Source organism: Stegostoma tigrinum, chromosome 37, assembly GCF_030684315.1.
Source record: "Stegostoma tigrinum isolate sSteTig4 chromosome 37, sSteTig4.hap1, whole genome shotgun sequence".
NCBI classification, from domain to species: domain Eukaryota; kingdom Metazoa; phylum Chordata; class Chondrichthyes; order Orectolobiformes; family Stegostomatidae; genus Stegostoma; species Stegostoma tigrinum.
The window spans coordinates 8,421,203-8,448,328 of record NC_081390.1 but is presented as its reverse complement, the minus strand read 5'-3'; the positions used below and the strand labels follow the sequence as shown (position 1 = coordinate 8,448,328).

The 27,126-nt window shown below is 44.5% G+C and overlaps 1 protein-coding gene across 1 annotated transcript in view; it reads right to left on the bottom strand.

Annotated features, from left to right (window-relative positions):
• The window catches only part of LOC125467588 (glutamine--fructose-6-phosphate aminotransferase [isomerizing] 1-like), an 81,300-nt gene that overhangs the window by 33,714 nt on the left and 20,460 nt on the right, over nucleotides 1-27,126 (bottom strand). Inside the window, exons 5-12 of the mRNA XM_048563656.2 lie at nucleotides 26,919-26,977; nucleotides 24,665-24,799; nucleotides 22,522-22,583; nucleotides 16,890-16,969; nucleotides 14,566-14,671; nucleotides 8,270-8,433; nucleotides 4,980-5,075; nucleotides 1,834-1,931 (exon numbers count right to left, since the gene is read on the bottom strand). Coding sequence (XP_048419613.1) covers nucleotides 1,834-1,931; nucleotides 4,980-5,075; nucleotides 8,270-8,433; nucleotides 14,566-14,671; nucleotides 16,890-16,969; nucleotides 22,522-22,583; nucleotides 24,665-24,799; nucleotides 26,919-26,977 — 800 coding nt within the window. The remainder of the gene's footprint in view (nucleotides 1-1,833; nucleotides 1,932-4,979; nucleotides 5,076-8,269; nucleotides 8,434-14,565; nucleotides 14,672-16,889; nucleotides 16,970-22,521; nucleotides 22,584-24,664; nucleotides 24,800-26,918; nucleotides 26,978-27,126) is intronic.

Genomic DNA, 27,126 nt, shown 5'->3' with positions numbered 1-27,126 from the left:
TTTATATACAAATTCAATTTCTGGAGTGCTAATTGCCTCTTTTTAACAGAGTCTGAATACTGCGTGGGCATTAAAACAGGTAGCACACAGTCAACTACAGGCTGCACAGAATGGAACACAGGATCAGAGGCAGGCCATTTGGCCCTTCCACGCTGCTTTCCAAAGGAAAGCCATAGGGCATGAAATTCATGTCTTACCAATCTTGGTCATGATTTGGAGGGTGACTGTACCCAAAGGAAATGAGGTGAATAAGACAAAAATCTGTCTACCCACCCAATGGCTATCACTGGAATAAGTTGCAGTTTCCACTTGGGTGCACCCTGTAGCTTTTGCAAAGGCACAGAGACCTTCTGAAAAGAGGGTAGTCAGCAATGCACTGTGAGCCACTAAAATCTTTGCCATTCAGCGAGAGCAATGGTGCATCAAGAGAAGCAGACAGCGCCTGGATTTTGCAACTTGGACTCTCTGTGAAGAGGTCAACGCCAAGACTGGGAGAGGGAAGAGAACAGGATCCAAACTGTAGTGAGCATGGAGTGAGTAGGAAGGTTTGCTAAAACAAAAAACCCAGACACACTCACACACAGGCACTCTCACACAGACACCCCTTCTAATCCTGCCAGCCCTACAAACACCTCTCCCTGACTGGATCATCCCTGAAACCCAGAGACACACCACCACAGACAATCTGTTCCCCTCTCTTTGCCCCATCTCGTGTATGAACAGAGGAGTGGGGTATAGTACCAAAGATCCAAGCCTTCAGTGCCCTCAATCTGTTGGCTCAGAGGGTTACAGGCACCATGGTAAATAAGCTGGTGCCACCTGCCTGGAGACAGCTAGTTTCTGATTCCAGCACCTCCTCGATCAGGTCCTCATCCTCAAGGATGTTACGATGGAGTGATTATGGGCCTTCTGTTTTCCTCCCCACCTCACATTCCACGCCTCTTGTCTTGTTGTTGGGATCTCTGGTTGTCACGGGCACCCCCTGCACCACCACATGGAAGGGCAAACAGAGGACAGCAGTGCCACAGAAGATGCACAGCCACCAGCTGAAATAACCACACTGCGTGACTATTTAGGTCAGGAATCGACCGGAGAGAAATAGGTCAGCCCACCCAGAGGGTGCAGGTGCCCACTCATATCTGCTGCCAGGGGTTCCAAAAGGATGTAGGGGGTGGCGGTGGCCTAGTGGTATTATTGCCAGTCTATTAATCCAGACACCCAGAGAATGTTCTGGAGACCCAAGTTTGAATCCCACCACGGCAGGTGGTGGAATTTGAGTTCAATATATATCTGGAACTAAGAATCTAATGATGACTGTGAATCTATTGTCGATTGCTGGAAAAGCCCATCTGGTTCTCTATATTCTTTAGGGAAGGAAACTGCTGTCCTTACCTGGTCTGGCCTACATGTGACTCCAGACCCACAGCAATGTGGTTGACTCTTAACTCCCCCCTGGGGAATTAGGGATGGCCTAGTCAGCGACGCCCCCATCCCATGAATGAATTTAAAGAAAAAGATTATGGGGGAAAACTAAAAGGAAAATGCTGGGGCACGTACAGTCAGATGCCAGGGCGGGGTGGGGACAGGGTTTGGAGAGTGGAGGGGCATTGGCATGGCCTACCAGACAAGCCCCAGTCACTGGTTAGGAATATGGCTCTGCCAACGGCACAAGGCCTCACGCAGATGCTGGAGCTCACGGGGATGTAGTGGGCGCCTCTTTGGCACTGCCAGGTGACCCCCACAATGAAGAGTCTGCCGGCCCCCGTCTGAACTGCAGGGCAGGAAAACACACGAGAGACAGAGGAGATTCCAAAGCCAGGAACGGGAGCATACCGCCAGTCCTGTGTGATAACTTGTTCCACAAGCGATAATTAACAAACGCCTGCACCTTCTGATTTCTTTAATTGAATCCTTCAGTCCACCGAGGATCACTAAGAGACAGGAGAGAAAAAAAAGTTACAAAACGAAGACTGAACAAAATATGCTGACCAAACTGCATGATGTCATGAGTCAGGAAACAAATGCTCAGCCTCCTCTGAATGGTGGTGAAACTCGAGACTGCAATCTCCCTGCACACGGTCACCAATCAAAAGAGAAAGCCCACACACTTCATCTCGAATGTACTGTCACCAACCCAGGCACCGTTTACAGAACAGGTCTGTTCGAATTGGGTTGCTGGGATTCTAGAACAAGTTGGTGCCATTCACAAAATGATCAATCTGAAGTTTCCATCACATTTGATCATGGGAACATAGGATCCGAGAGTTGCACAGCATGGAGACAGACCCTTCAGTCCAACTCATCCATGCTGACCAGATATCCCACATTAGTCCAGTCCCATTTGCCAGCATTTGGCCCATATCCCTCTAAACCCTTCCTATTCATATACCCTCCAAGTACCTTTTAAATGTTGTGATTGTACCTGCCTCCACCACTTTGTCTGGCAGCTTATATCAAACACTCTCCTGTGTGGAAAAAGTTGTCCCCGAACTCCTTTTTAAATTTTTTCCCCTCTCGTGTTAAGCCTATACCCGATAGTTTTGGACTCCCCCAACCTGGGGAAATACATTGGCTATTCACTCAATCCATGCCCCTCATGATTTTGTAAACATCTACAAGGTCATCCTTCAGTATCCAACACTCCAGGGAAAATAGCCCCAATCTATTCAGACACTCTCTATAGATCAAACCCTCCAACCCTGGCAACACAGAACACAGAACATAGAACAATGCAGTGCAGAACAGGCCCTTCAGCCCTCAATGTTGCGCCGACCTGTGAACTAATCTAAGCCCCTCCCCCTACACTATCCCATCATCATCCATATGCTTATCCAAGTACATCTTTGTCAATCTTTTCTGAACCCTTTCAAATTTCACAAGATTTTTCATGTTTCATATAGCAGAGAGACCAGAATTGAACACAGTATTCCAAAGATGGCCTAAGTAATGTACAGACACAACTTGAAATCCCAACATAAAATATGGAAAACAGGAGCAGCGAAAGGCCTTTCAGCCCCTCAAACCTGTACAGCTACCCAGCTAGATCATGGCTGATCCTCTATCCAAACACCATCATTGCACACTATCTCCATTTCCTTTGATTTTTAAGAAATATTTAGACGTCTGTACATTCTGCGTTGGACATAACTGGTGACTAACCATCCACAACTCTGTGGGGTAGGCAATTTCAAACATTCATCACCTTCGGTCAGGAATTTTTTGAGAGTGTCACTAGTACAGTTGATAAGGGGGAGCCAGTGGATGTGGTTTACTTGGCATTTCAGACATATTTTCGTAAGGTCCCACATGAGGGATTAGCATGCAACATTAAAGTGGAAAGGATTGTGGGCAGAGTACAGGCATAGATAGAAAACTGAGCAGCAAACAGCTAACAAAGAGCAGGAGTAAACAGGTCTTTTTCCAAATGAGAGGCAGTGCCTAGTGGAGTACTGCAGTGCAAGGATACCAGCTATTCTCAATGTAATTCTCCAAGTTTGGAGACAACACAAAGCTAGGTGGGAGGCTGAGCTGTGAGGAGAATGCAGAGATGTACCACTTTGGTACAAAAACAGGGAGAAACGTTCTTTAAATAGTGATAGATTGGGAAAGAGGTGGATGCAACAAGACCGGAGTGTCCTTGTACACAAGGCACTGAAGTGAGCTGGCAGTGAAGGCAGCAATTGGTACATTGATCTTCACAGGGAAGGGATTCAGGTTCAGAAGCAGGGATATCTTGCTGAAAATGTATAGGGCCTTGCTGAGACCACATCTAGAGTTTCGTGGGCAATTTCAGTCTCTTTAGTGAAGGAAAGACATTTTGGCTATGGAGAGGTTGCAACAAACATCTACCAGACTGATTCCTGGGATGCAAGGACTGATAGATGAAGTACTGGATCAGTTCATATGATATCCACTACAGTTAGGAATCTAGGGCAGCACAATGTCTCAGTGGTGAATGCTGCTGCCTCACAGCACCAGGGACCCGAGTTCAATTCCATCCTCGGGCTGCGTGGAGTTTGCACATTCTCCCCGTGTCTGCGTGAGTTTCCTCTGGGTGCTCCAGTTTCCTCCCACAGTCCAAAGATGTGCTGGTTAGGTAGAATGGCCGTGCTAAATTGACCACAGTGACCAGAGATGTGCAGGCTGGGTAGGTAAGGAGTGGGAAATGTGGGGATGGGGTGAGATATTCTTCAAGAGTCGGTGTGGACTTGATGGGCCAAATGGCCTCTTTCAACACTGGTGTCTTCTATAAAATTGTAACTCCATCAAAAGTACATTTGTGACATGTTGGCTAATGGCCACTAGGGGTCCCTATTTATGGCAAAGACCCAGGTTGGCATCAAAATCCAAAATGACTTACTCATTCCTTTAAGGAAACAGGTTCCTCTGCATGGCGTCACAGGGCACCTTGGGATGGGGGAAGTGCTCTTTTCAAAATGTTAATAACAGTCCAACAGCAAATTACAAAACAAAACTGCATCTTTAAAAAAAACGACAAAAATTATCCTCATACGACAAACTGTCGTCGGTTCTAATGTTTCTTAAAGGGACAGACATCCACTGGTTCACTCTTCCCTAAGTGGGAAGGGGCGGGGGGGGGGGGGGGGGGGGTGGGGGGGTAAACAGGGCTGCTGCGGATGCCACGGTAGCATCTTTCCCTCTGGGCCAGAGGTCTCTGGTTTACCTACTCACGAGGCCTGACAAAAGGAGAGTTGGCAATGAGATTCAACATGCCGATGATCAGCCAGAAATCCTCTAAAACTCTCCCCTGCTCATCCCCAAAAATAACAAGAGTGACTCTGCGATGATATGGGACAAAAAAAAAGCTCGCCCTCTCTACTTCTTCCCAGAAATCCCAATGCAATCTGCTCTTTTGCATTTACAATGAACTCTTGTAGAAGTGTGCGCGACAGATTTGAAAAACTACAGCACACCCAGAGAGCACATGTATTTTTGAACTTTTAAGCATCGGCCCTTACCTGTGTTGTTTTCAAAATTGACTCTTCCCCTCATGGTATTCACCACCGATTCTGGCTGCTCAAAGATTTCTTTCTGCATAAAGGAACTATAGTTGCCTACAAAAAAGGTCAGGCAGAATAATCACATGAGAATATACTTAATGATAAAAGGTCAGAACAGTTGGTCTGAGAAGACCAAGTCTCAAGGCTATGTTTGTAATAATTTATCAAGATGTCTGCAGTCCCTGTTTAGCATTCATAATTCAGTGAGTACCATTCGCTGTCAAAATCAATCCAAACATCTTGAAGCATGACAACGTCATCTCTTTTTAAGGTATGCCTATTGTGGGTTTCATTTCAGCTGCTATAGATACAGTGGCTTGGTGAATGTGCAATTTGAGGATTACCAAAAAAAAAGAATCACAATCCTAATGATGGCATAAAATATATCAATATGTCAGAGCGTGTGTGAAGTAGCAACTGACAGTGTGGATGACAGAAGTTACTGGCATAAGCCAACTGGCTAATGAGCACTCAACTGTAGCTCTACTCAACTCCCTTTCTGCAATGGCTGACCAGGACAGTGAAACCTAAAAAGAACAACATGCATTCGCACAGCACCTTTGGATTGTTCCAAAGGACATCACAGTCAGGGAGATCGTTTTTGGAAGTACGGTCATTGTTGGAGTGGCAAAAAAGGTATCGGTAAGGCCTCCATCCTCAATCAAATGTCTGAAAAACTCCTTTCCAGCAAGGCAGCGCAGTGGCTCACTGCTGCCTCACAGCACTAGGGACCCAGGTTCAATTCCACCCTCGGGCGACTGTCTGTGTGTAGTTTGCACATTCTCCGTGTGTCTGTGTGGGTTTTCTCCAGTTTCCTCCCACAGTTCAAAGATGTGCAGGCGAAGTGGATTGGCTGTGCTAAAATTGTCCGTAGTGTTCAGGGATGTGTAGATTAGGTGGGTTATGGGGAGATGGATCTGGGTGGGATGCTCTGAGAGGCCCAACAAGTCCACACTGCCTAAGAGCATGTTTCCACTCGGTAGGGATTCTGTGATGATTCAATCTAGATTACTTCATGGACCATTCACATGAGGGTCTCCTCTACACTGGGGATGTAGGTTAGGTGTCTATTAAGAGGGCCATTCCAGTTGCTTGCCATTTTAATTTTCCACCTTGTTCTGGCCTCTCTGTCCTCAGTCTACATAGTTTTCCAATGAAGTTCAATGCAGGCATAAAGGATCTTCATCTTCCACCCCTGCACTCCACAGCCTCCTGCATTCACTATCAAATTCAAATTTAGCCTTTGTCTTCACTTTTGTGGCTTGTGTTTTCCTGGGGTTTTTCTTTGGGAGTGCCAGCCACTAGGTAGGGCAACAACTGTGCACGTGCAGAAAAGCAGCACGGCCACAGAATTGTCTGGAAGATCTGGTGATTTAATACAAAAATCGTGGAAGCAAAAGAATTGCGGCTCTACGTTAAGCACTGCACCCTCATAGCACCAGGGAACCGGGTTTGATTCCAGCCTCAGCTGACCATCTGTACATAGTTAGCACGTTCTCCCCATGTCTGCATGGGTTTCCTCTGGGTAGCCTGGTTTCCTTCCACAGTCCAAAGATGTGCAGGTTAGGGTGGATTGGCCGTGCTAAACTGCCCAAAGTGTCCAGGCATGTGCAGACTGGTGCATTAGCCATGGGAAATGCAGAGTTACGGGGACAGGGTATGGGATTGGGTCTAAGTGGTATGCTCTTTGGAGAGTCGGTGTGGACTTGATGGGCTGAACAGCCTGCTTCCACACTGTTAGGGATTCTACGATTCTATGTGCAACGACTTTAGACACTGCAACAAGGAAAACACCCTTTCTGAATCTACTCTCGAGTTCTCAAAACTCTCTTGAATCCTGTAAGAAATTTGTGTTTTTTTTAAAACGAGATCAACGTCAAGACGAACCTTCTTTGATTAGGGAGACCGAAAACAATACTCCTAGTGTAACCAGAACTGGACAACACAGCAGGTACTGCACTACTTCTCCATTAAAGATGTAAGCAAGTGCTTACATCTTTAAAGGAGAACATTCAGCCCATCATATTCCTGCAAGCTGTCCAACTATTATCCAATTCATTACAATCCTATTTTCCCATCATTCTGAAAATTTTTCCCTTTCATGTTTAAGTCCAATTCCTGCTTTAAAAATTACTATTGAATCTAACCACACTTCTGCCTCTGGAAGTGTAATCCTCAGCATCAGTAAATTCTGCTCAATTCCCCGACACCATTCCCTCCCAAGAACTGGGTCATAAATCATGGAGAGTAGAAATTAAAACGGAAGCAACAGTCTGAAATCGGAAAGGTTAGTGGCACGCAATAAAAAGAACAGCAAAAGGCCAGGAAGCAAGGGATTAAAATCCATGCTCGCATCAAACGATAATACTTGCTCAACAAATAAAACTGGATCAGATTTGTCTGAAAAACCGTCAGGAACTTGAGGAAAGATACAAATTGCAGAATGTTGGCACACAGTTTTCTAAAGTTTGGCTTGCTGAGATGCCTGAGGTTTTGCATGCAGACACAGCGGGAACAAAATAAGGTCATCCAACTCCTCCAGGGTCGTCGTTGAGCTCCTACTGATTTTGTTTTGTACTGCTGCTAGATTTAATGAAGTTACCAATGTCGTTGCAAACCTTTTCAAATTTAGTTTTTTTCTTGGGATTTGGTGTCAGTGGCAAGGCCAGAATTTGTTGCCCAGCCCTTGAGCATTTCAGAGGGTGACTAAGAGTTAACCACATTACTGTTAGTAACATACTTTTGATTCTGAGGGATGGCCGATTTCCTTCCCTCAAGGGTATTATGAATGGGAGATAACAGCTTAGTGGTATTCGATAGACTATTAATTCAGCAACGCAGATAGTTTTCGGGGGACCAGGGTTCAAATCCAGTCATGGCAGATGGTGGAATTTGAATCCAATATTGAAAAAAATTTGGGAACGAAGAATCTCATGATGACTATGAAGCCACTGCCGATTGTCGGTAAAACACATCTCGTTCACTAATGTCCTTTAGGGAAGCAAATCGGTCATCCTCATCTGGTCTGGTCTACATGTGATTCTAGACCCCCAGCAACGTGGTTGACTTTTAACTGCCCTCTGGGCAACTAGGGATGGGCAATAAATGCCAGCCTAGCCAGAGACGCTCATGCCCCGTGAATAAATAAATTATGAAAGCACTTCACACTCTCCTATCTTACGCACTCTACTTTAGGTCGATACTCTTGTGCTTTTCATGTCGTTCTCCCTGGTTGGTCTTGCCTTTACCTTTCATCATCTGCTGCATCTCCACTTGCAGGGTCTGGATGCCACGCGCTGGGCAGTCGCTTGGCGTACGTTCTACCCGGTGAATTGAAAGGCAGCCTGCAACCACTGCTGCCACATCATCATCCTCCAGGAAAATCACTCGGTTTGTGTGCTCAATGATGGCGCTGGGGGGGGGGGGGGGGGCAGAAGAAAATCCACAGGACATCATGGACAGTACTTCCACAAGTGGCTTTAAAGCAAAAATAAATAAAACTCGAGCATATCCAACTAGGTGTTCTAGTCATGAATAAGCTGAAAAGAAAGTAATTTCTCCCTTTAGCTAGTGAAGCCTTTCCATTCTGTCTCCAGCTCATCTATGCTTTCCCAGAATTCCCTCTTTTCCTCAAGTTGACAGCCTGCTCCTCTGCCATTTTGTGGCTCGTTAGCTGCTCAGGTGGTCAAACCGGCTTTAAAAAAATTAATGCGAAAAATACAAATCACAGAAACTTCTGGTTATAATCACATATTTAATTGATCCTGTTATTGATGTTATTAAGTATTTATAGACTGACTTTACAGGACAGTTTTGGCCACTGTGCTAACATAAATCTTGTTATGGGGAGTGGTGATTCAAGACGGCAGTTATTTATAAGCTGGGAAAATGAACGCACAGAGCACTGGCAACAATAACCTCTTTCTGAAAAGGGGTTACCAGTTTCAAAACGTTAACTCTGTTTCTCTCTCCACAGATGCTGCTAGACCCGCTGAGCTTTCCTAGCACTTTCTGCTTTTTGTTTTAGATTTCCAGTTTTTTGTTCATATGACAGTTTCCGAATACACTTGTGTGATAAACTGAGTGGATGGGATCTCACTGGACTATGAACCATCCTGAAATAGCCCTCACACTGTCAATCCCGATCCAGGCCTGTTGGTGAGACAGAGACGGGGACATCCATCTTTGTGGACAAAATATATTGACCACTCAATCTTACAACTCCTCCCAATCCCTGGTATTGTTCTCTATGTGTCTAGATACTTTCCAATCAACCACTTCAGAGAAACATAACTCTGAGGCTGGTGGGACTGGAACCTGGGCTTTCTGGTACAGCAGTGGGGACCATACGACATAGGAGCAGAAATTAAGCCATTCAGCCCAACCAGTCCTATCCACCATTCAATTATGGAGATAAGTTTCTCAACCCCATTCTCCTGCTTTCCCCCAGTAACCCTTGATCCCCTTGACAATCAAGGGCCTATCTATCTCAGTCTTAAATATATGGAATGACCTGGCCTCCACAGCCTTCTGTGGCAGTGAATTCCATAGATTCACCACTCTCTGGATGAAGAAGTTTCTCCTTATCTCCGCTCTAAATGGTCTTCCCTTTACTCTAAGGCTGTGCCCTCAGGTCCTACTCTCTCCTACCAATGGAAACATCTTCCCAACATCCACTCTGTCCAGGCCATTCAGTATTCTGTCAATTTCAATTAGATCCCCCTCACCCCCTCATCCTAAACTCTATCAAGTATAGTCCCAGAGTCCTCAAACGTTCCTCGCATGTTAAACTTTTCATCCCTGGGACCATTCACGCGAACTCCCTCCAGGACCAGCTCATCTCTCCTGAGATATGGGGCACAAAACTGCACACAATACTCCAAATGTGGCCTGACAATAACCTTATGAAGCCTCAGAAGTACATCCCTGCTTCTATATTCAAGTCCTCTCAAAATAAATGCCAAAGTTGCATTTGCCTTCCTGGCTACTGATTTAACCTGCAAGTTCACCTTGAGAGAATCTTGGACAGGAACTCCCGAGTCTCTTTGTACCTCAGGGCTTCTGAATTTTCTCTCCATTTAGAAAATAGTCCATGCTTTTATTCTTCTTACCAAAGTGCATGACCTCTCACTTTCCGACGTTGTACTCCTTCTGCCACTTCTTTGCTCACTCTCCTAACCTGTCCAAGTGCTTCTGCAGCCTCCCTACCTCCTCAATACTGCCTGTCCCTCTATCTATCTTTGTATTGTCTGCAAATTTAGCCAGAATGCCCATAGTTCCTTCATCTAGATCATTAATGTACATAGTGAAAAGTTGTGGCCCTAGCACTGACCCTTGTGGAACACTTGTCACTGGCTGCCATCCTGAGAGGGACCCCTTCATCCCTACTGTCTGTTTGCTGCCAGACAGCCAATCTTCCATCCATGCTAGCACCCTGCCTCTACACTATGGGCCCTCAGCAGCCTCCTGTGTGGCACCTGATCAAAGGCCTTCTGGAAGTCCAGGTAGATAACATCCATTGGCTCTCCTTGGTCTACCCTGCTCGTTACTTCTTCCAACAATTTTAGTACATGTGTCAGGCATGACCTCCCCTTGATGAAACCATGCTGACTTTGCCCTATTTGACTATACATTTCCAAATATTCAGAAATCTCATCCTTTACAGTGGACTCCAAAATCTTACCCACGACTAAGGTTAGGCTAATCGACCTGTAATTTTCATTCTTTTGCCTTACTCCCTTTTTAAACAGGGGGTGTCATGTTAGTGATTTTCCAGTCTTCAGGGATCCTCCCTGACTCTAGCAATTCCTGAAAGATCACCACTAACACTTCCACTATCTCTTCAGCTATCTCCTTAAGAACTCTGGGGTGCAGTCCATCTGGTCCTGTGATTTATCCATCTTCAGGCCATACAGTTTTCTAGCACCTTCTCCTTGGTGACGGCCACCATACTCAGCTATGCCTAGTAACTCTGTCGAATTTTTGGGATATTATTTGTGCCTTCCACTGTGAAGACTGATGCAAAGTAATCATTCAGTTCCTCAGCCATTTTCTTATTCCCAAATATCATCTATCCAGGGTCATTTTCATTGAGAGATAGTAGGAACTGCCGATGCTGGAAAACTTGAGATAACACAGTGTAAAGCTGGATGAACACAGCAGGGCAAGCAGCATCAGAGGAGCAGAAAAGCTTGACGTTTCGGGTTGAGACCCTTCGTCTGATGGGTCTCGACCAGTAACGTCAAACTTTTCTGCTCCTCTGATGCTGCTTGGCCTGCTGTTTTTATCCAGCTTTGCACCGTGTTATCTCATTTTCATTGAGGTTGGTTGGCTCGCTGAGCTGGTTTGTTGTTCCGCATGCAATGAGCCAACCAACCTCAACACCCACAACCCGAGCTACTAATCTACTCCAAAACTTTCGTGCCATTTTCCAGTGGTCCAATGTCCTTTGCCCTTTATCTATCGAAAGAAGCTCTTACAGTTCTCCTTTATACTACTGGTTAGCTTACCCTCATATTTAACCTTCTCCCTACTTATTTCCTTTCTTGTTGCCCTCTGTCGGTCTTTCTAAGCTTCCCAAACTTCTGGCTTCCCACTGCCATTCGCCAATTATAATCTCTTTTGTTTTTAAGCTATCTCTCACTTCTCTAGTCAGCATGTGATTGCTTCATTGTCCCTGTACCATGATTCTTTTTCCGAGAGATGAATTTTTGCTGTGCCTCCTGAATTACTCCCAGAAACTCCTGCCATTGTTGTTCCACTGTCTTGCCTGTGAGGCTCCTCTCCAAGTCAATTCTGCCCAGCTCCCCCCTCATGCCTCTGCAGTTGCCTTCATTTAGCTAGAATACCATTACCTGTGATTTTATGTTCTCCCTCTCAAATTGCAGAGTAAATTCAATCATATTATGATCACTGCCTCCTAAGGGTTCCTTCACCTTAAGCTCCTTTATCAAGTCTACCTCACTGCACGACACTAAGGCCAGAACTCCCTTTCCCTAGTGGGCTCCACCACAAACTGCTCCAAAAAGCCATCTCGTAGACATTCCACTAACTCCTTTCCTTGCAATCCACTACCAACCTGATTTTCCCAGTCCACCTGCACATTGCACTACAACTGCACCACAAGAGCCCCTTCCCCACGTATGTGGATATTTTCTAACCAACCAATTCAGAGATGCCATGACACACCTCTGGAGCACGCGGGACTTGAACCCAGATTTCCTGGCTCAAAGGTGGGACATTACCACAGCACCACAAGAGCCCCTCTCCTCCATCCCTACGTACTTATTTTTATTTTAACCTACTTGGCTAATCAACTGGTTTAGAGATGTTATTACGTGTTTCTGGAGCAGGTCTATGGACATTTACTCAGACCGTTAATAGCCTCCACCTGTTTCTTCTTAATATTATAAAGATATGAATGAACTGTATATGATTAATTAATCATTAACACACTCCACTATGTTCTCTCCTCTCAGGCTTGCCTTCCCTTTGCTTCCCCACCTTGCTCCTACATTGCCACCATCAGTGCACTCGCGAATTAATTGACCAAAAGAAATTACAAGCCAAATATAAAATGCAACACCAATTAATTGAAATCCTTGCTAAGTTTTGCACCTTAACAGCTCATTACATCATTCATTTTTCACTGGGGATATGCATTTTCTGGTATGATCAGTACTTTTGTTGCCCATCTCTAACTGCCCTTGAGTGGAATGGCGTGCTTGGCCATTTCAGAAAGCAATGAACAATTTGCTGTGGGTCTGAAGTCACATGTAGGCCAGACCAAATATAGATGGCAGACTTCCTTCCATAACAAGGACATTGGTGAACCAAATGGATTTTCACAACAATCACTGATAGGTTCATGGTTCCAATTGATGAGACTATTACTCGCATTAAAATTCCACCAGCTACCACATTGAGATTTGAATCCGGAGAATGGGCCTCAGTTTCAAGATTACTGATTCAGTGACACTATCACTACACCATCATTTCTGCCACCAGATTTGTTATTCATTTATAACTGCTGCCAAACGAACTAGGTCCCTAGTGCCCCACAGAATGAGGCCATTTGGCCCATCAGGTTCGTACCGAGCCTCCGAAGTGCAATCCACCTAGACCCACCCTCCCAACTTATCCCTGTTACCATTTCCCATGGGTAATCCACTTACCCTGCACATACCTGGACACTATGGGCAATTTAGCACAGCCAATCCACCTCACCTGCACATCTTTGGACTGCGGGACGAAAACAGAGCACCCAGGGGAAACCCACGCAGACACCGGGAGAACATGCAAACTCCACACGGTCAGTGGCCCGAGGGTGGGACCGAACTCAGGTCCCTGGCGCTGTGAGGCAGCAGTGCTAACCCCTGAGCCACCATTCCGCTCCACATTTCCAATAAGCTCTGGACATACTGAACAGACGTACAAAGTAGGAGTGGTTACCCCAAGCACCTCAAAATGAAAACCAGTTATTTGAAACTCCAATGATGGAAGAGTCAGAATGCCCATCCTTCTCAACTTCAATTCGAGAAAAGGTTGAGCACTTTACCCTGAAATTTTGTCAAAGTCTCCATTTCGCAAATAGCCTTTACCACAAAGACTGAAGTCTGGTTGATCTCATCACATGTTTCCTTAACAATGTGACTTTGCAACTTGGATGTTGTACTGCTTTAGCAGATTAATACAGCACGTACAAAGTTGTATAAGCTGTTTGGGAAACAGTGTTGTAGTGTCATGGCCCTAGATAAGTAATCCAGAGAGCTGGGTCAGCACTTGGGGAACACGGGTTCAAATCTTACTGTGGCAGTTGGTGGAATTTAACATAAAACATGCAATTAAAATGTTAGTCTCTAAGAGCAATTATTGTTAAAAGTCTTTCCTGGTTCCAGGAATGTTGTTTCGGGAAGGAGATCTGTCAACTTTTCCTAAACCAGCCTATTTATGACTCTTGACCCACATCAACGATGGCTAACTCTGAACCGTCCTCTCAAACAGAGCTCAAGGACGGGCAACAGATCCTGGCTTTGGCAGCGTGCCCACACTCCATGAACGATAAATGAAAAGTCTTTGTTCTCTTTAAAGAACACCTGGTCTAACTTTACCAGAGCAATGCACAGGAAAGAGACCCATGGGTGAAAAGGGGCTTACTGTTGCCTCTGATGTTACAAACCAGTAAAGCTCAGGATGATGCACTTTGATGCAAACTAATCTTAAACAATGAACGCCAGTCATTTCCCTGCTGGATTTGTGAAGCCAGAAGTTTCAATTATATAACTCCAGGCCTTAACAGTTTTCCTACAGCGAGCACGAGAGGTGTCAGCTTAAAGACTCACTCCCATTAGCAAAGCTTTTTCTTGGCCGCTAAACAGTATGTATGGGCTTCATGCAACACATCAGGGGCACTGTGGGAGATCCATAGGTGGGAAATCTCACAGAAACAAGTTACGGCACCCCATTTACAAGTCACTTACCTTTCCTGGAATTCCCCAACTATACACGTCTAACTAAGCCGAGCTCGGGTGAACAAGTGGTTTACCTGGCATCTGATGCAAAGTAGTACTCCACTGACTTCTCTTCCCCGACTGGGTACAATGAGGTGTCATCGGTGCGAGAAACCAGGCAGGATTTTGTCACTTCTTTACCTGGCAAAAACATGCAGATATTTTCCATCAAAACTCACCACAGAATTACCTCCTTGCCCTTTCCCCCATTTTAATACAGAACAGAACACATACTCTTCTGTGCACCATGTCGGTGCCTACCATGATGCCAGTCCAAAGATGTGCAGGTTAGGGTGGATTGGCCATGCTAAATTGCCCGTGGTGTTCAGGGGTGTGTGGGTTATAGGGGAATGGGTCTGGGTGGGATGCTTCAAGGGGCGGTGTGGACTTCTTGGGCCGAAGGGCCTGTTTCCATGCTGTAGGGAATCTAATCTAATCTAATCTAAACTAATCCCATCTGCCTGCACACAGTCCATATCGCTCTATTCCCTGAGGAAGGCTCACTGGATCTGAAACATTAACTCTGATTTTTCTTCACAGATGCTGCTAGATCAGGTGAGCTTTTCCAGCAACTTGGTCTTTTTGTTCCTGATTTTACAGCGTCCACAGTTCTTTCAGCTGTTATTTAGAACACTTGTAGAAGTGTGAAGGGACAATTCAAACCTTCCTGACAAATAAACAAACGCTAGATGCATGGGGCAGACATGCCTCAGTAAGACAAAAGACCAGGTGTATATTCTGGGATAAAACCAGATATCCGGGTCCCCCCAACAGCAGACACAAAGGGGTCACTGTTAAGTAGGCCATCGAGAGCCATCAACAGCATTTCAAAGTGATAAAGCCAACTAACTCAATATCTGGTTGGTCAACTCCTTGGAAAGTTCCAGAAGACAACCACGAGGGTACAAGAACCCAGCCCAGCAGGGCTCAGGGTACCCCCACTCTCCAGCCTACCAAGAGGTACATTGGGATACAGCTGTGACCAGAGCAGCTAGACCTCAACCAGAGACAGAATCAGCCCATGAAGAGAGGAACAGACTGTACAATTTGTTCCTGATTTACAGAATGCACAATTCTTTTGGTTTTTATTCAGATATAACAACTTGTCAGACCAGCAAAGTTACAAGTACATGCAAAGTATTTTAAGTGTCTAAAGAATTGGGATAATTAGAAATAGAGTTGTTAAAAGTGTCAAGTTTAACTCTTAACCTTGTCTTCAAATAAAGTTGAGAGCCGGTTCACTGACTGCAAACTTGTGTACTGTAGTCCTTTTCAGATACACACTAAGTTGCCTGGGTAAATTACTATTGTGTACGCTGGTCGAGGAGTCTCCAGGGTCTTAGAAACACACCCTGTTCCAGACAACACTGGGGTCATCAGTTGGCAGGATGTATTTGGAATAGATACTTAAATCTCCCAACTTCTCTGTCATCTAATTTGTTAGTTTCGTCAAGAGCACTAGTGTGCTTCTAACTTGTGTTCAGTGATCCTACTGCTGAACATACTTAGAATTTCACCATCACCACTGCAATTCCATTTCCTTTGTTGAGAACACTGAAGCCTGTTAAGGTGAGCCCTGAACCAAGAGACTTTTCTGGCCATGTTTTACTAAACCAATGAAATAAAAAAAAACAGCCACTTGGTACAGAAACTCGGTTATTTCTGTGGAAAGATATAATTGGCATCTCTGCAATTCTGTTCTGGTGAGTAAAATGTGAAAAGCTTTGACAGCAAGTTGTTATACACTGGCCAATATTGTGATACATGATACCATATCTTAAGGTACTCAATAAATTAGTCTCAATTTTTTTTAAAAAGATTCATTCACAGGATGTAGTCAGTGAATAAAAACCAGAAGAACTGCGGATGCTGCAAATCAGGAACCAAAACAGAAGTTCCTGGAAAAGCTCAGCATCTGTGAAGGAAAAAACAGTTAACATTTCGGGTCCGGTGACCCTTCCTCAGAACTCAGACTTGCTGAGCTTTTCCACCAACTTTGTTTTTGTTCCAGCTGTCATCACTGACTAGGCCAGCATTTATTGCTCATCCCTAAGTGGTTAATAGTCAACCACATTGCTGTGGGCCTGGAGCCATAGACCCAGATGGGGTAAAGACTGCAGTTTGCTTCCCTAAAAATTACATTTGCCAACCAGATGGGTTTTTCCAGACAATCAAAGATAATTTCATGGTTAGCATTACAGTCTTAATTCCAGGTATTTTGATTGAATTCGAATTCCACCATCTGTCACAGTGGGATTCAAACTCGGCTCCCAGAACATGACCTAGGTCTCTGGATCAATCTCTCTCGAATATTAATCTCTAGAATTTGAGCAATTCTGAGTGCTCCAATGGTACTTACATGTACGATACAGAACTGGGATGTGATCTGTTGAAAGTTTGTGATTACTCCTTACACCAATCATCAGAGGGCTTCCTCTTCTAAATAGAAGAAAAATAACAGCGCTAAACATTCAATTTGTGATGGCTACAAATGACACTTTAGAAAACAAGAATAAACAAGAACAGAGGGTTTAGGAGCAGGAGCTGCCCCACTGTTCAGTATGATCATTCAGATCCACTTATAGTGTCATACAGCACTGATGCAGACCCTTTCGGCCCAACCAGTCCATGTTGACCATAATCCCAAACTAAACTAGTCCCACCTGCCTGAGCATGGCCCATATCTCCTCAAACATTTCTTGTTCATGTATTTGTCTAAAATGTCTTTTAAAAGTTGTAACTGTACCCATACATCAATGAAATTTGTTGAGTGGTACTCTCTGCTGGAGTCAAATTGTCAATTCTTCAGCAATGAGGTTACACCACTAACTTCTGGTGTTGTTTATCAAGAGGTCGATGCAGACCAAGACACCAAGGATTTCTCAACTGTTCTCCAAAATAGTGCCAAGCAACTGTCCATGTCCACCCAAGTAGGCTGAACTTTGGCTTAATATTTACCTGGGAACCAGCACTTTCAACAGTGCAAGCAATCTTTCAGTTCTACAGAGAGGGTCAGCCGAGATCACACTCTCAATTTTGCAGACTGGGGCCTGAAGTCATAATTTACTGACTCAGAGCTGAGCTATTTGAAGACACATTGCATTCTGTTCCCAAACAGGACACTCAACTTCCTGTGAGTCATTTGTGACTGCACTATACCAGAGCTTTTGGAAGGAATCTGTATGTGTCCACTGGGATGGGCCCAAAGAAAACAGAGTCATGGAGGTTTACAGTGTGAAAGCAGGCCCTTCGGCCCAACTGGTCCATGTCACCTAGGTTTCACAATTAATCCAGTCCCCATTTGCCCGCGGTTGGTCCATATCCCTCCATACCTATCCCATCCACGTACCTGTCCAAATGTTTCTTAAAATGACATAATTGTACTCGTCTCCACCTCTGGCAGCCTGTTGCAGACGCTCATCACCCTCTGTGCAAAAAATTGCCCCTCTGGACCCTTTGTATCTCTCCACTCTCACCTTAAAACTATCTTAGACTCCTCTACCATGGGGAAAAGTTGTTGGCTATCGACCACATCTATGTCTCTCATGATTTTACAGACCTCCAGAAGGTCACCCCTCAGCCTCCTACATTCCAGGGAAAAAAGTCCCAGTCTATCCAGCCTCTCCGCATAACTCAAAACCTTCCAGTCCAGGTAGCATTCCAGTAAATCTTTTCCGCACACTTCACAGCTTAATTATATCCTTTCTATAGTGGGGCTACCCAGAACTGTGTGCAGTGCACCAAATGTGGCCTTACCAATAACTTATACAGCTGTAGCAAGATGCCTCAACTCCTATACTCAAAACTCAAACTGAAAGAAATGCCAACATTTCAGGGATTGAGGAACAATAACTTAATACTCTCTAGATCTAATTATTTATAGGTTGGCTTCTTAATTAATTTTAAATGGCAAACACATCTGTTCCAAGCCACATGGTAGCTCAGTGGTTAGCGCTGCTGCCTCACAGTGACAGGGACCCAGGTTTGATTCCATCCTCGGGGTCTGTCTGTGTGGAGTTTGCACATTCTCCCCGTGTCAGCGCGGGTTTCCTCCAGGTGCCCCAGTTTCCTCCCGCAGTCCGAAGACGTGCACGCTAGGTGGATTGGCCATGCTAAATTGCCCATAGTGTTCAGGGGTGCGTAGATTAGGTGAGTTATAGGGGGATGGATCTGGGTGGGATGCTCTGAGGGTCAGTGTGGACCTGTTTCCACACTGTAGAGGTGATGGTGATATGTTTGAAAGATGGATGGAAGATGCCTCGCAATGGGGTATGTGAAGAGTTGGTGAGGCAGGTCATTTCGTTCAGAAGGGAGCTTGAGAGTCAAGATTGGAAATTCCAATGCCAGTCATCCTCAACATTTAGAAAGGCAATCTTAGTCCAGTCGGCCAATTCTCTGATGATTCCATAACTGAGCAGACAGCTGAAAAGATCTCAGGATCATGTGAAAATCTCATGTGGATTGTGGTGAATTACCTCAGGCTGAATGGTAGGTTCAAGACACCCAGATCTACCATCTCCAGGAGGGTTTTGTGCTCGTCCTCCAAAAAGAGGGGAAAACTTCGACCAACAATGGTGTCAGCGCAGAGGGTGCGTGCATTGGCAGAGTCAGATATCAAAGTTCCACTCCTGAGGTTTGAGATCCAATCCTAAACTGTCAATTCAGTGCAACATTGACAGAGTGTTGCACTGTCACAGCTACCCTCTCACAGATAAGGTGTTAAACTGGGTTAGTTGCTTTCATTGCTCAGGCCCTTGAGTACAGTAGTTGGGAAGTCACATTGAGGTCATGCAGGACATTGGTGAGGCCAGTTCTAGTTGCTCTGTTATAGAAAGGATATTATCAAGCTGGAGAGGGTTCCGAAAAAATATAGGGGTTTATAGGCTTTATAAAATCGGGAGAGGCACAGTTAGAACATTTAAAAGGCATTGGGAAGGTACATGAATAGGAAATGTTTAGAGGGAAATGGGCCAAGTGCAGGCAAATGGGACTAGTTTAGTTTGGGACATCTGGTTGGCCCCATGGGTCTGTTTCCATGTTCGATGGCTACAAAAACACTTCACTGACTTTTGAACATGCTGAGGTCATGGAAGGTGCCATCTCAAGTCTTTTTCTTCTTTGGGCAGGAGAATGTGTGAATGACCAAGGAGCATGTTCAACTAAGTCCAGCTCCTCATAATTCCAACAGCAATTCATGCTTTCCTGATGGATAAGATGTCATTGTGAAGGTGAAGACCAAAACAGCCAGAAAGAAAAGCGTTAGTCATTAATTTAAACTTGATGCTGTGGAATTCCAGCTTTAGTAAGGCGGGAGGGCACAACAGGACGCAAGAGTGTGAAGCTGGCATTATTAAAATTACGCTGTAAAAAGTCAAGGAATTTGGAGTAGGTGGCTCGGCTCCTTCAATCTGCAGAGGTCAATGCTGATTGGATTGTGGGCGCGATCCTAATTTGCTCTTTACCTCTCTACCCTTGGAGTCCTTTGTCAGTCAAAAACTCAAGTCTTCAAAAGTTTTAATGATCCTCCCTGCGTTGCTATCTGGGGAAGAAAATTCCAAAGAATATTGACCCTGAGGGAAAAGAAAATCTCCTAATTAAATGACATAATTAAATGGCTTAAATGGAATAAGCATTTTCAAAACTATGTTCCCTGGTTCATAAGACGAAGCATCCTGTCAAGGCCCTGAATTCCAATAGATACAGGCCCAAACTGACCAATCTTTCCTCACAAAACAAGCCCTTTTCTTCAATGAATCACAGTATGATGCAGTATGTAGGGTGAGGCATGGAAGCAGGTATCGTTACTAGGAAAGAAATGAAGACAGCCTGGCACACACACACTGGCTGAGTTTATCAGCCATGGTCATGGCTAAAGTCCAGTTCCCAGAAAGCAGGGGGCAAACGTTTTGCAGCCTTTTCTGGAAGCCCCAAGTGCAACTGCATGCCCATTCGGCAACGAATTGCCTACCGTCAGAACTACTGCCCCTTTAAGAATGGCAATCCCACCACCAACAATGGCCGACCCATCACCTATCCAGGCAGCACCAGGCAGGGGTTACTGCTGGCACTGCAAGGGTTCATTTATTGTAGTTGGATTGTAGCTGGAACTCCCTTCCTGACAGCGCTGTAGGGTGTGTCTACACCATATGGACCACAGTTGTTCAAGAAAACAACTCACTACCACCAGAACAATTTGAGATTAAAAAAAAGTGGCCCCTCACCAATGTGCACATTCTAGCAAATCATTAAAGAAAACTTCTAAGAACTGCCAAATGTTCAAACATAAACTATATTTTGCACTATTGTTAAAAAGTGGATAATTTCACAACTGATACCAAAAGTTAGAAGGGAAAGGGCAAAAATCAGAAGAGACTACTTGCTAAAATGAGAGTTTTATTGCAAAGAATCAGCAATAAAGCTGTACTGTAGGATTAGAGGGGCAGTGAAACTCTGACTTCTGAAAGATTTGCATTGAAAAATTGAACAGAAATAACTTTAAAGCATTCAAATGCTTCCTGAAAATGTTTCTGTTAGTCTTAGGCTCCATTGACCAAACATTGCAGACTTTAGCTGGGCCCTCGGAGATTAGTTTATCTTACTCATACCTCCACAACAAAAAACATACACATCAGCCACAGAGGTAAACAGAGAGAGTGACTGATTAGGTAGAGACTCTGCTAACATTCCTGTGGATTTTCCAACAGACAGACACATACATTTTGACAAGAATGGTCATCATTGAGAAAATCCTTCCATCCAGATTGCCAGCGGAGTACCCTGGTAGTCAACGTGGTCTGAATTCTCAAAGTGTGCTGCGAACAGGCTGATAGTGCATTCAGGGCCACGCAGCAAATAAAATTACTTTTGTCCTTTGTCATTTTGATTCAAGGATATACAATCTAATAAAGGGCCACAATGAGGAGCACAAATAATGGAGGAAGACGACCAAGTTGGTGAAATCTGTCACATCTTGAGAAATACCAGTCTCTCTCTCTCTCTCTCTCTCTCTCTCTGCACCTCCTACGTAAACAAAAACCATTCCGGCTCACTCAGCATGCAATTCAAAATACTGACTGACAGGAGACATAAATTTACCTTTTCACCCATTTGCATTATATCCCCTGGGCCTGTGCTCATGGCTTAGCTTGAAACATTAATGTTTTCCGAGGCACTTTATATAGCTTTCAACCCATTCTCATTGCTCTACGTTGGTTCCTAGTTAAGCGATGCCTCAATTTTAACATTCTCACTTGGCTTTTGAAATACATGGCTTCACTCCTCCTGATCTGAAATATCTCCTCTAACTCCTCTTTAACATCTCCAACTTTAGTTATCCCATCAACGGGATCCATGCTTTCAGCAGCCTAACTTCTGAAATTCCCATCCTAAAGGAGGGGGGAGAGGTCTAAAAGGCTACTTAAAACTACGCCCTTAACCAGGCTTTTGGCTATCCACCCTCACAGTGCCGTATGTGGCTCAGTGTCAAATACAGTTTCACCACGCTTCTGTGAGGAACCTGGGAATATTTAGTCTCATTAAAAAAGGGGCTACATAAATGCACATTGTTGTTTAAATTGCAACATCTAGCAATACTGTGTGCTGTATTACATCTCAGTCCTTTGCTGCTTCAGATTTTTAGCACAGTGAAATTTGACCAAATGGATGTGTTGGTTAGAAACATAAGGATATTAGCACTGACCCCAGGGACACGTCACGCCCAGGGCTGATGAGAGCTCATTGACACAAAGCATCCTTGTTTTACTCTCGACACAGATTCTGCCAATCTCATATTTCCATTTGTTCATGGACCGTGGGTGTTGTTGGCTAGGCCAGCATTTATTGCATATCCCCAAGCTGCCCAGAAGCTACTGAGTGTTTCCAATATTTTCTGCATGGAATAAAACCGAGTTGGCTGTCATTCAGTAAGCCTGTTTTGTTTGTTAAAAAGACATGCAAACTGGTCCCTAATGTACACTGGCCAAGTGTTTTACCTGGTACAGACAGCTTGCCCTGGGAAATGGACACTCTTGAATACCAAGGCAAAAGCTCCTTCCTGTTTAAAAAAAGCAACATATATTTTAAAATGTATTTGCAAACTCAGTTTTCTCACAGAAATTGTGTTCCTTAAACAACTATTTTCGCTCAGTTAAATTTACTCCAGATAACCATCAAGGTTCTTTCTCCTCTCCAGTTTGTTTTCCCTTTTATTCATTCTTGGCACATGGCAAGGCGAGCATTTGTTGCCCATCCCTAATTGCCCTTGAACTGATTGGCACTGCCAGGCCTTTTCTGAGGGCAGGGTAAGAGTTAACTAAGTTGCTGTGGGTTTGGAGTCACATGCAAGCCAGACTAGGCAAGGACGGGCTCTTCACTAAAAAGGACGACAGGGGACCAGGTTAATGTTTTTGCAATAGTTACGGTAATTTCACTGACACTAGCTTCCAATTCCAGATTTATTGAACTGCAATGAAACTCCGCCAGCAGCTGTAGTAGGATTTCCTCAGAGCATTAAGTTGGACCTTGGAATTCTTTGTCCAGTAGTATCATCATTACATTATCAATCGTTTCCTATTAAAAAATATTTTACCAAACAATTGTTATGCGTGTTGGAGCTGATCTGAGAATAAAGTGACCTGATCCTAGCCAATGTTGCCTTTGGCAAAGAGCTCAGGTAAATCATAGAATTGTTACAATGTGGAAGCAGTCCATTCAGCCCATTGAGACCTCACTGACCATCTGACAATCCCACCCAAACCTACCCACCCCATTCTTGTAATCCTGCACTTCTCATGACTAATCCATCTAGACTGCCCGCCTCAGGGCACTGTGGGCAATTCGGCGTGGCCAATCCACCTAACATGCACATCTTTGGACTGTGGGAGGAAACCAGAGCACCCAGAGGAAACCCACGCAGACACGGGGAGAATGTGCAAACTCCACACAGACAGTTGCCTGAGGGTGGAATTAAGCCCAGCCGCAGCAGTGCTAACCAATGAGCCACCGTGCTGCCCCAAGTACACTGCGCACTGCTGATGCCCCTCAGTCGCCTGAATCAAACGTGAGGCGATCAGGTTCACAAGCTACGGCAGAAGCTGTTCACCACTTTGGTCCTAAAGGCACACTAGCTCAAACTTTATGGTGAATTCGGTGCAACCACAGTTTCTTTTAGAAAATTCTCCTGTAGTTGTAAGAGTGAGAGAGAGCAAGGTGCCAGAGAAATGCCTTTTTATTACAGATAAATTCCAGGGGAAGATTTTTTTTTAAAAAATGCTTAAAACAAATCCAAATTTCAGTTCTCAGAAAGCCTCTTTCAGTGTGGAAAGTACAGCTGGGTCTCCCTATCCAGATGTGTAAACGACCCATAACATTCCTCCCATTCCCCATCTGAAAGTGTGGTTGGGGCTTCTTCCTGTGTCAAGTGTGTTGGCAGTGAAGACACTGAGTAGCTGCGACTTTTATCCCTGGAGCGGAGGCTGAAGGGTGACCTTACAGAGGTTTATAAAATCATGAACAGTATGCATAGAGTGAATAGTCAAGGTTCGCTTCCCAGGGTACAGGAGTCCAAAACTAAATGGCACAGTTTTGGGGTAAGAAGGAAAAGATTTTAACAGGGACCTAAGGGGCAATTTTATCACATAGAAGGTGATGCGTGTATGGAATGAGCTGCCAGAGGAAGTGGTAGAGGTGGGTACATTTACAATATTTAAAAGACATTAGGACAGGCACACGAATAGGAAAGGTTTAGAGGGACATGGGCCGAACACAGGCAAATGGGACTATTTCAGTTTAGGAAATCTGATCAGCATGAATGAGTTGGGCTGAAGAGCCTGTTTCAGTGCTGTACGTTTCTATGACATTACTGTTTGCTGAAACAGTGCTTGCAGTTCAGCCAAAAACATTTGGCACTGCTCAAAGCGCATAAGATTCTAACAAAGCAGATCTCAGCCTCACTTCCCGTCCCCTGTTGACTATTGATGTCAATCTCTGTATAAGATACACTGCAATCATAGGGCACTATGTGAATGCCAGCTACTCGATATCATTTATCTTTCTAAGCACAGAAAGTAATCCCATCCCCCACAATACTGTTTAACCTGAAAGCAGCAAATTTGTCTCCAAATGACAACCACTTACCAGTTGCTGGATGACTCTCTCAACCAGGGTGGCAAAGCTGATGTTCTCATTCTCACTGTTATCATGGACATATTTGATCAGTTTTGCAATCGATTCTGTATCCGTTTCAGACTCAAACTCATACCCTTTGCTCTCCTGAAGGTCAAAGCACAAGAAACAGTTAATGGCCCCAAGAGTAACAGTTGGAATATCTGCGTATGAAGTGCATCAGGGTGCTCTGTGGAAGGTGTAGGAAGTAAAAGTCAGCATCAAGTCAGGATGAGATATTTGGAGCAGCAGAACAGCTGCCCGAATGACAGTGTTTCAGATATGGAGGACAGTGCGTTGGAGTGCTCTGTGGAGCGAATTCCAAACAGCAGACACTAAGGGAATAAAGTTCAAACCACTAGAGGGACAAAGAAAGGATCTGCACATAGGTCAGCAACGCTGTATGTCCAAACTTAATGTTGTTGAGTAAATTGGACAGGGTAACTTGCAACATTCCCGCCAGCAAATCTGCGTAGGTGCCATCATCTCAGTTACCCTGATTTATCAAAGCAAGAGGATAAACAATCATTGATATATTGATACATTGCCTTTCGTAAACTCAGACCCATCAAGGCACCTTGAGCAATGACTTAGTTTGAACTGCAGTCACTGTTGCTGCGTAAACAGTAGCTTGTGCACAGCAAAATCTCACAATAAATGACTGTTTAATGTTTCATTACAAGAACACCTACATTATATATGCTAAAACAAAAAAGAGCCTGAGCTGTCAGCTGCCTGCCACTTCGATACACTGCCATGTTCCCCAACCAACACCTCTCAGCGTAATGCTCCTGTAAAGCTCAGCGCAAGCTCGAAGAACAGCACCTAATTTCCCACTTGAGAACTCTACAGCCTTCTGGACTCAAAATCAAGTTCAACAATTTCAAGGCTTGAGGCACCTTCTCCTATGCCCTTACCGCAACCCAAACACACACACCAGGCCTTGCTATCACATGGTTCACTATTGCACACAACCCATTGTTAGCCATTAATTGTTCACTAATTCATTCTCCCAAACTGATGGTTTTCCAGTCTCCTGTCTGTCCAACTGTTCTTCTCTCTCTTTGGGCTCTATTCCTGCTGTCCCCTCAGCCCCCAACCTATCTTCTGTATTAAAAAAAAAGCAATCTTTCCCCAGCTACCATCAGTTCTGAGGAAGGGTGAATGGGTCTAAAACATTAACTCTGATTTCTCTCCGCAGAAGCTGCTGGACCAGCTGAGCTTTTCCAGCAACTTTTGTTTTTGTTGCTGATTTCCAGCATCCGCAGTTCTTATTTAATGTTTCACCCTAAAGACAACAGCGTGTGCCGTTACAGCAGAGTAACAGGGAAATCCCAAAACTGACACAGTGACTTGAACAATATCAAAACTGAGTTGAGCAGCTGCATGGTAGCAGAGAACCTAAGGCAGCACGCAGCCCTCTATTTTGCAAACTATAATGTACACAGGTCTACAGTACAAACAAGTCTGCTTATTCACAGTACAACCCAAATACCGCGCAGAATGTCTTAACACTACGCATTCCAAGCTGCAATATAATCCTCAGTATTGTAAAAAATCAACTTAAGGGTCAAATTTTGAAGAAAGTCTGTTCATTATGGAATCATAAAAAGAAGATGGTTCCACAGTCTTGCCAGACCAACGGGCTGCTCTCTTGAGAGAGAGAGGGGGGTTACTGGTGGTGAGTTCAACCTGAGGGTCACCACGCCTCAACAGTGGGGAGGGGCCGAGAAGAAGAATCCTTCGTGGTAACCTCAGCCAATGTGCGAATTAGCCCTTCTTTGTTGGCATCACGCTGCATTGCAAACCAGCCATCCGGCTACACAAAAACTGAAAGTGATTGAATCATACAGGACCATAGAAAGTTACAACACAGGAAGAGGCCATTCAGCCCATTCTGTCAGTGCTGGCTGAAATCCAATGAGTGCACTCATCCGGTGAAAAAAATGGAGCAGAAGTGTTGCTGGACAGCCCCCAAACAGTAGATGCGAGAGACAATGTAAAAATGTTACTTGGAGGAGTGGGATGATTTTGGGGGGAGGAAAACAAGAGCACCATCAGGAAGTTTGTCCAGCAGAAACTACATAATTTCCTGAAGTGCTTTCAGATGTCTGCTCTGAAATTAACTTTAACAGCTTTTGCCAAATGAAAGAACATCTAGGACAGCAATTAAATAGACTCTGCAAAGGAAGACTGTATTGAAAGCTCAGGGCTGCTGAGCACTCACCAGGAACTTTCGCAAATTCTTGTGGTTCGTAATGATGCCATTGTGAATGACGATAAACTCTGCAATTCAAAAACAAATGTGCAATAGAGATTAGAAATGCATGATCAATTCGACAAGATTCAACCTGGCATCCAGCCCAAATAAACAAAAACAAAAGGAACCTGTGTTCAGCCTCTCACACCTGTACATCACAGTGACTCAGTGATTA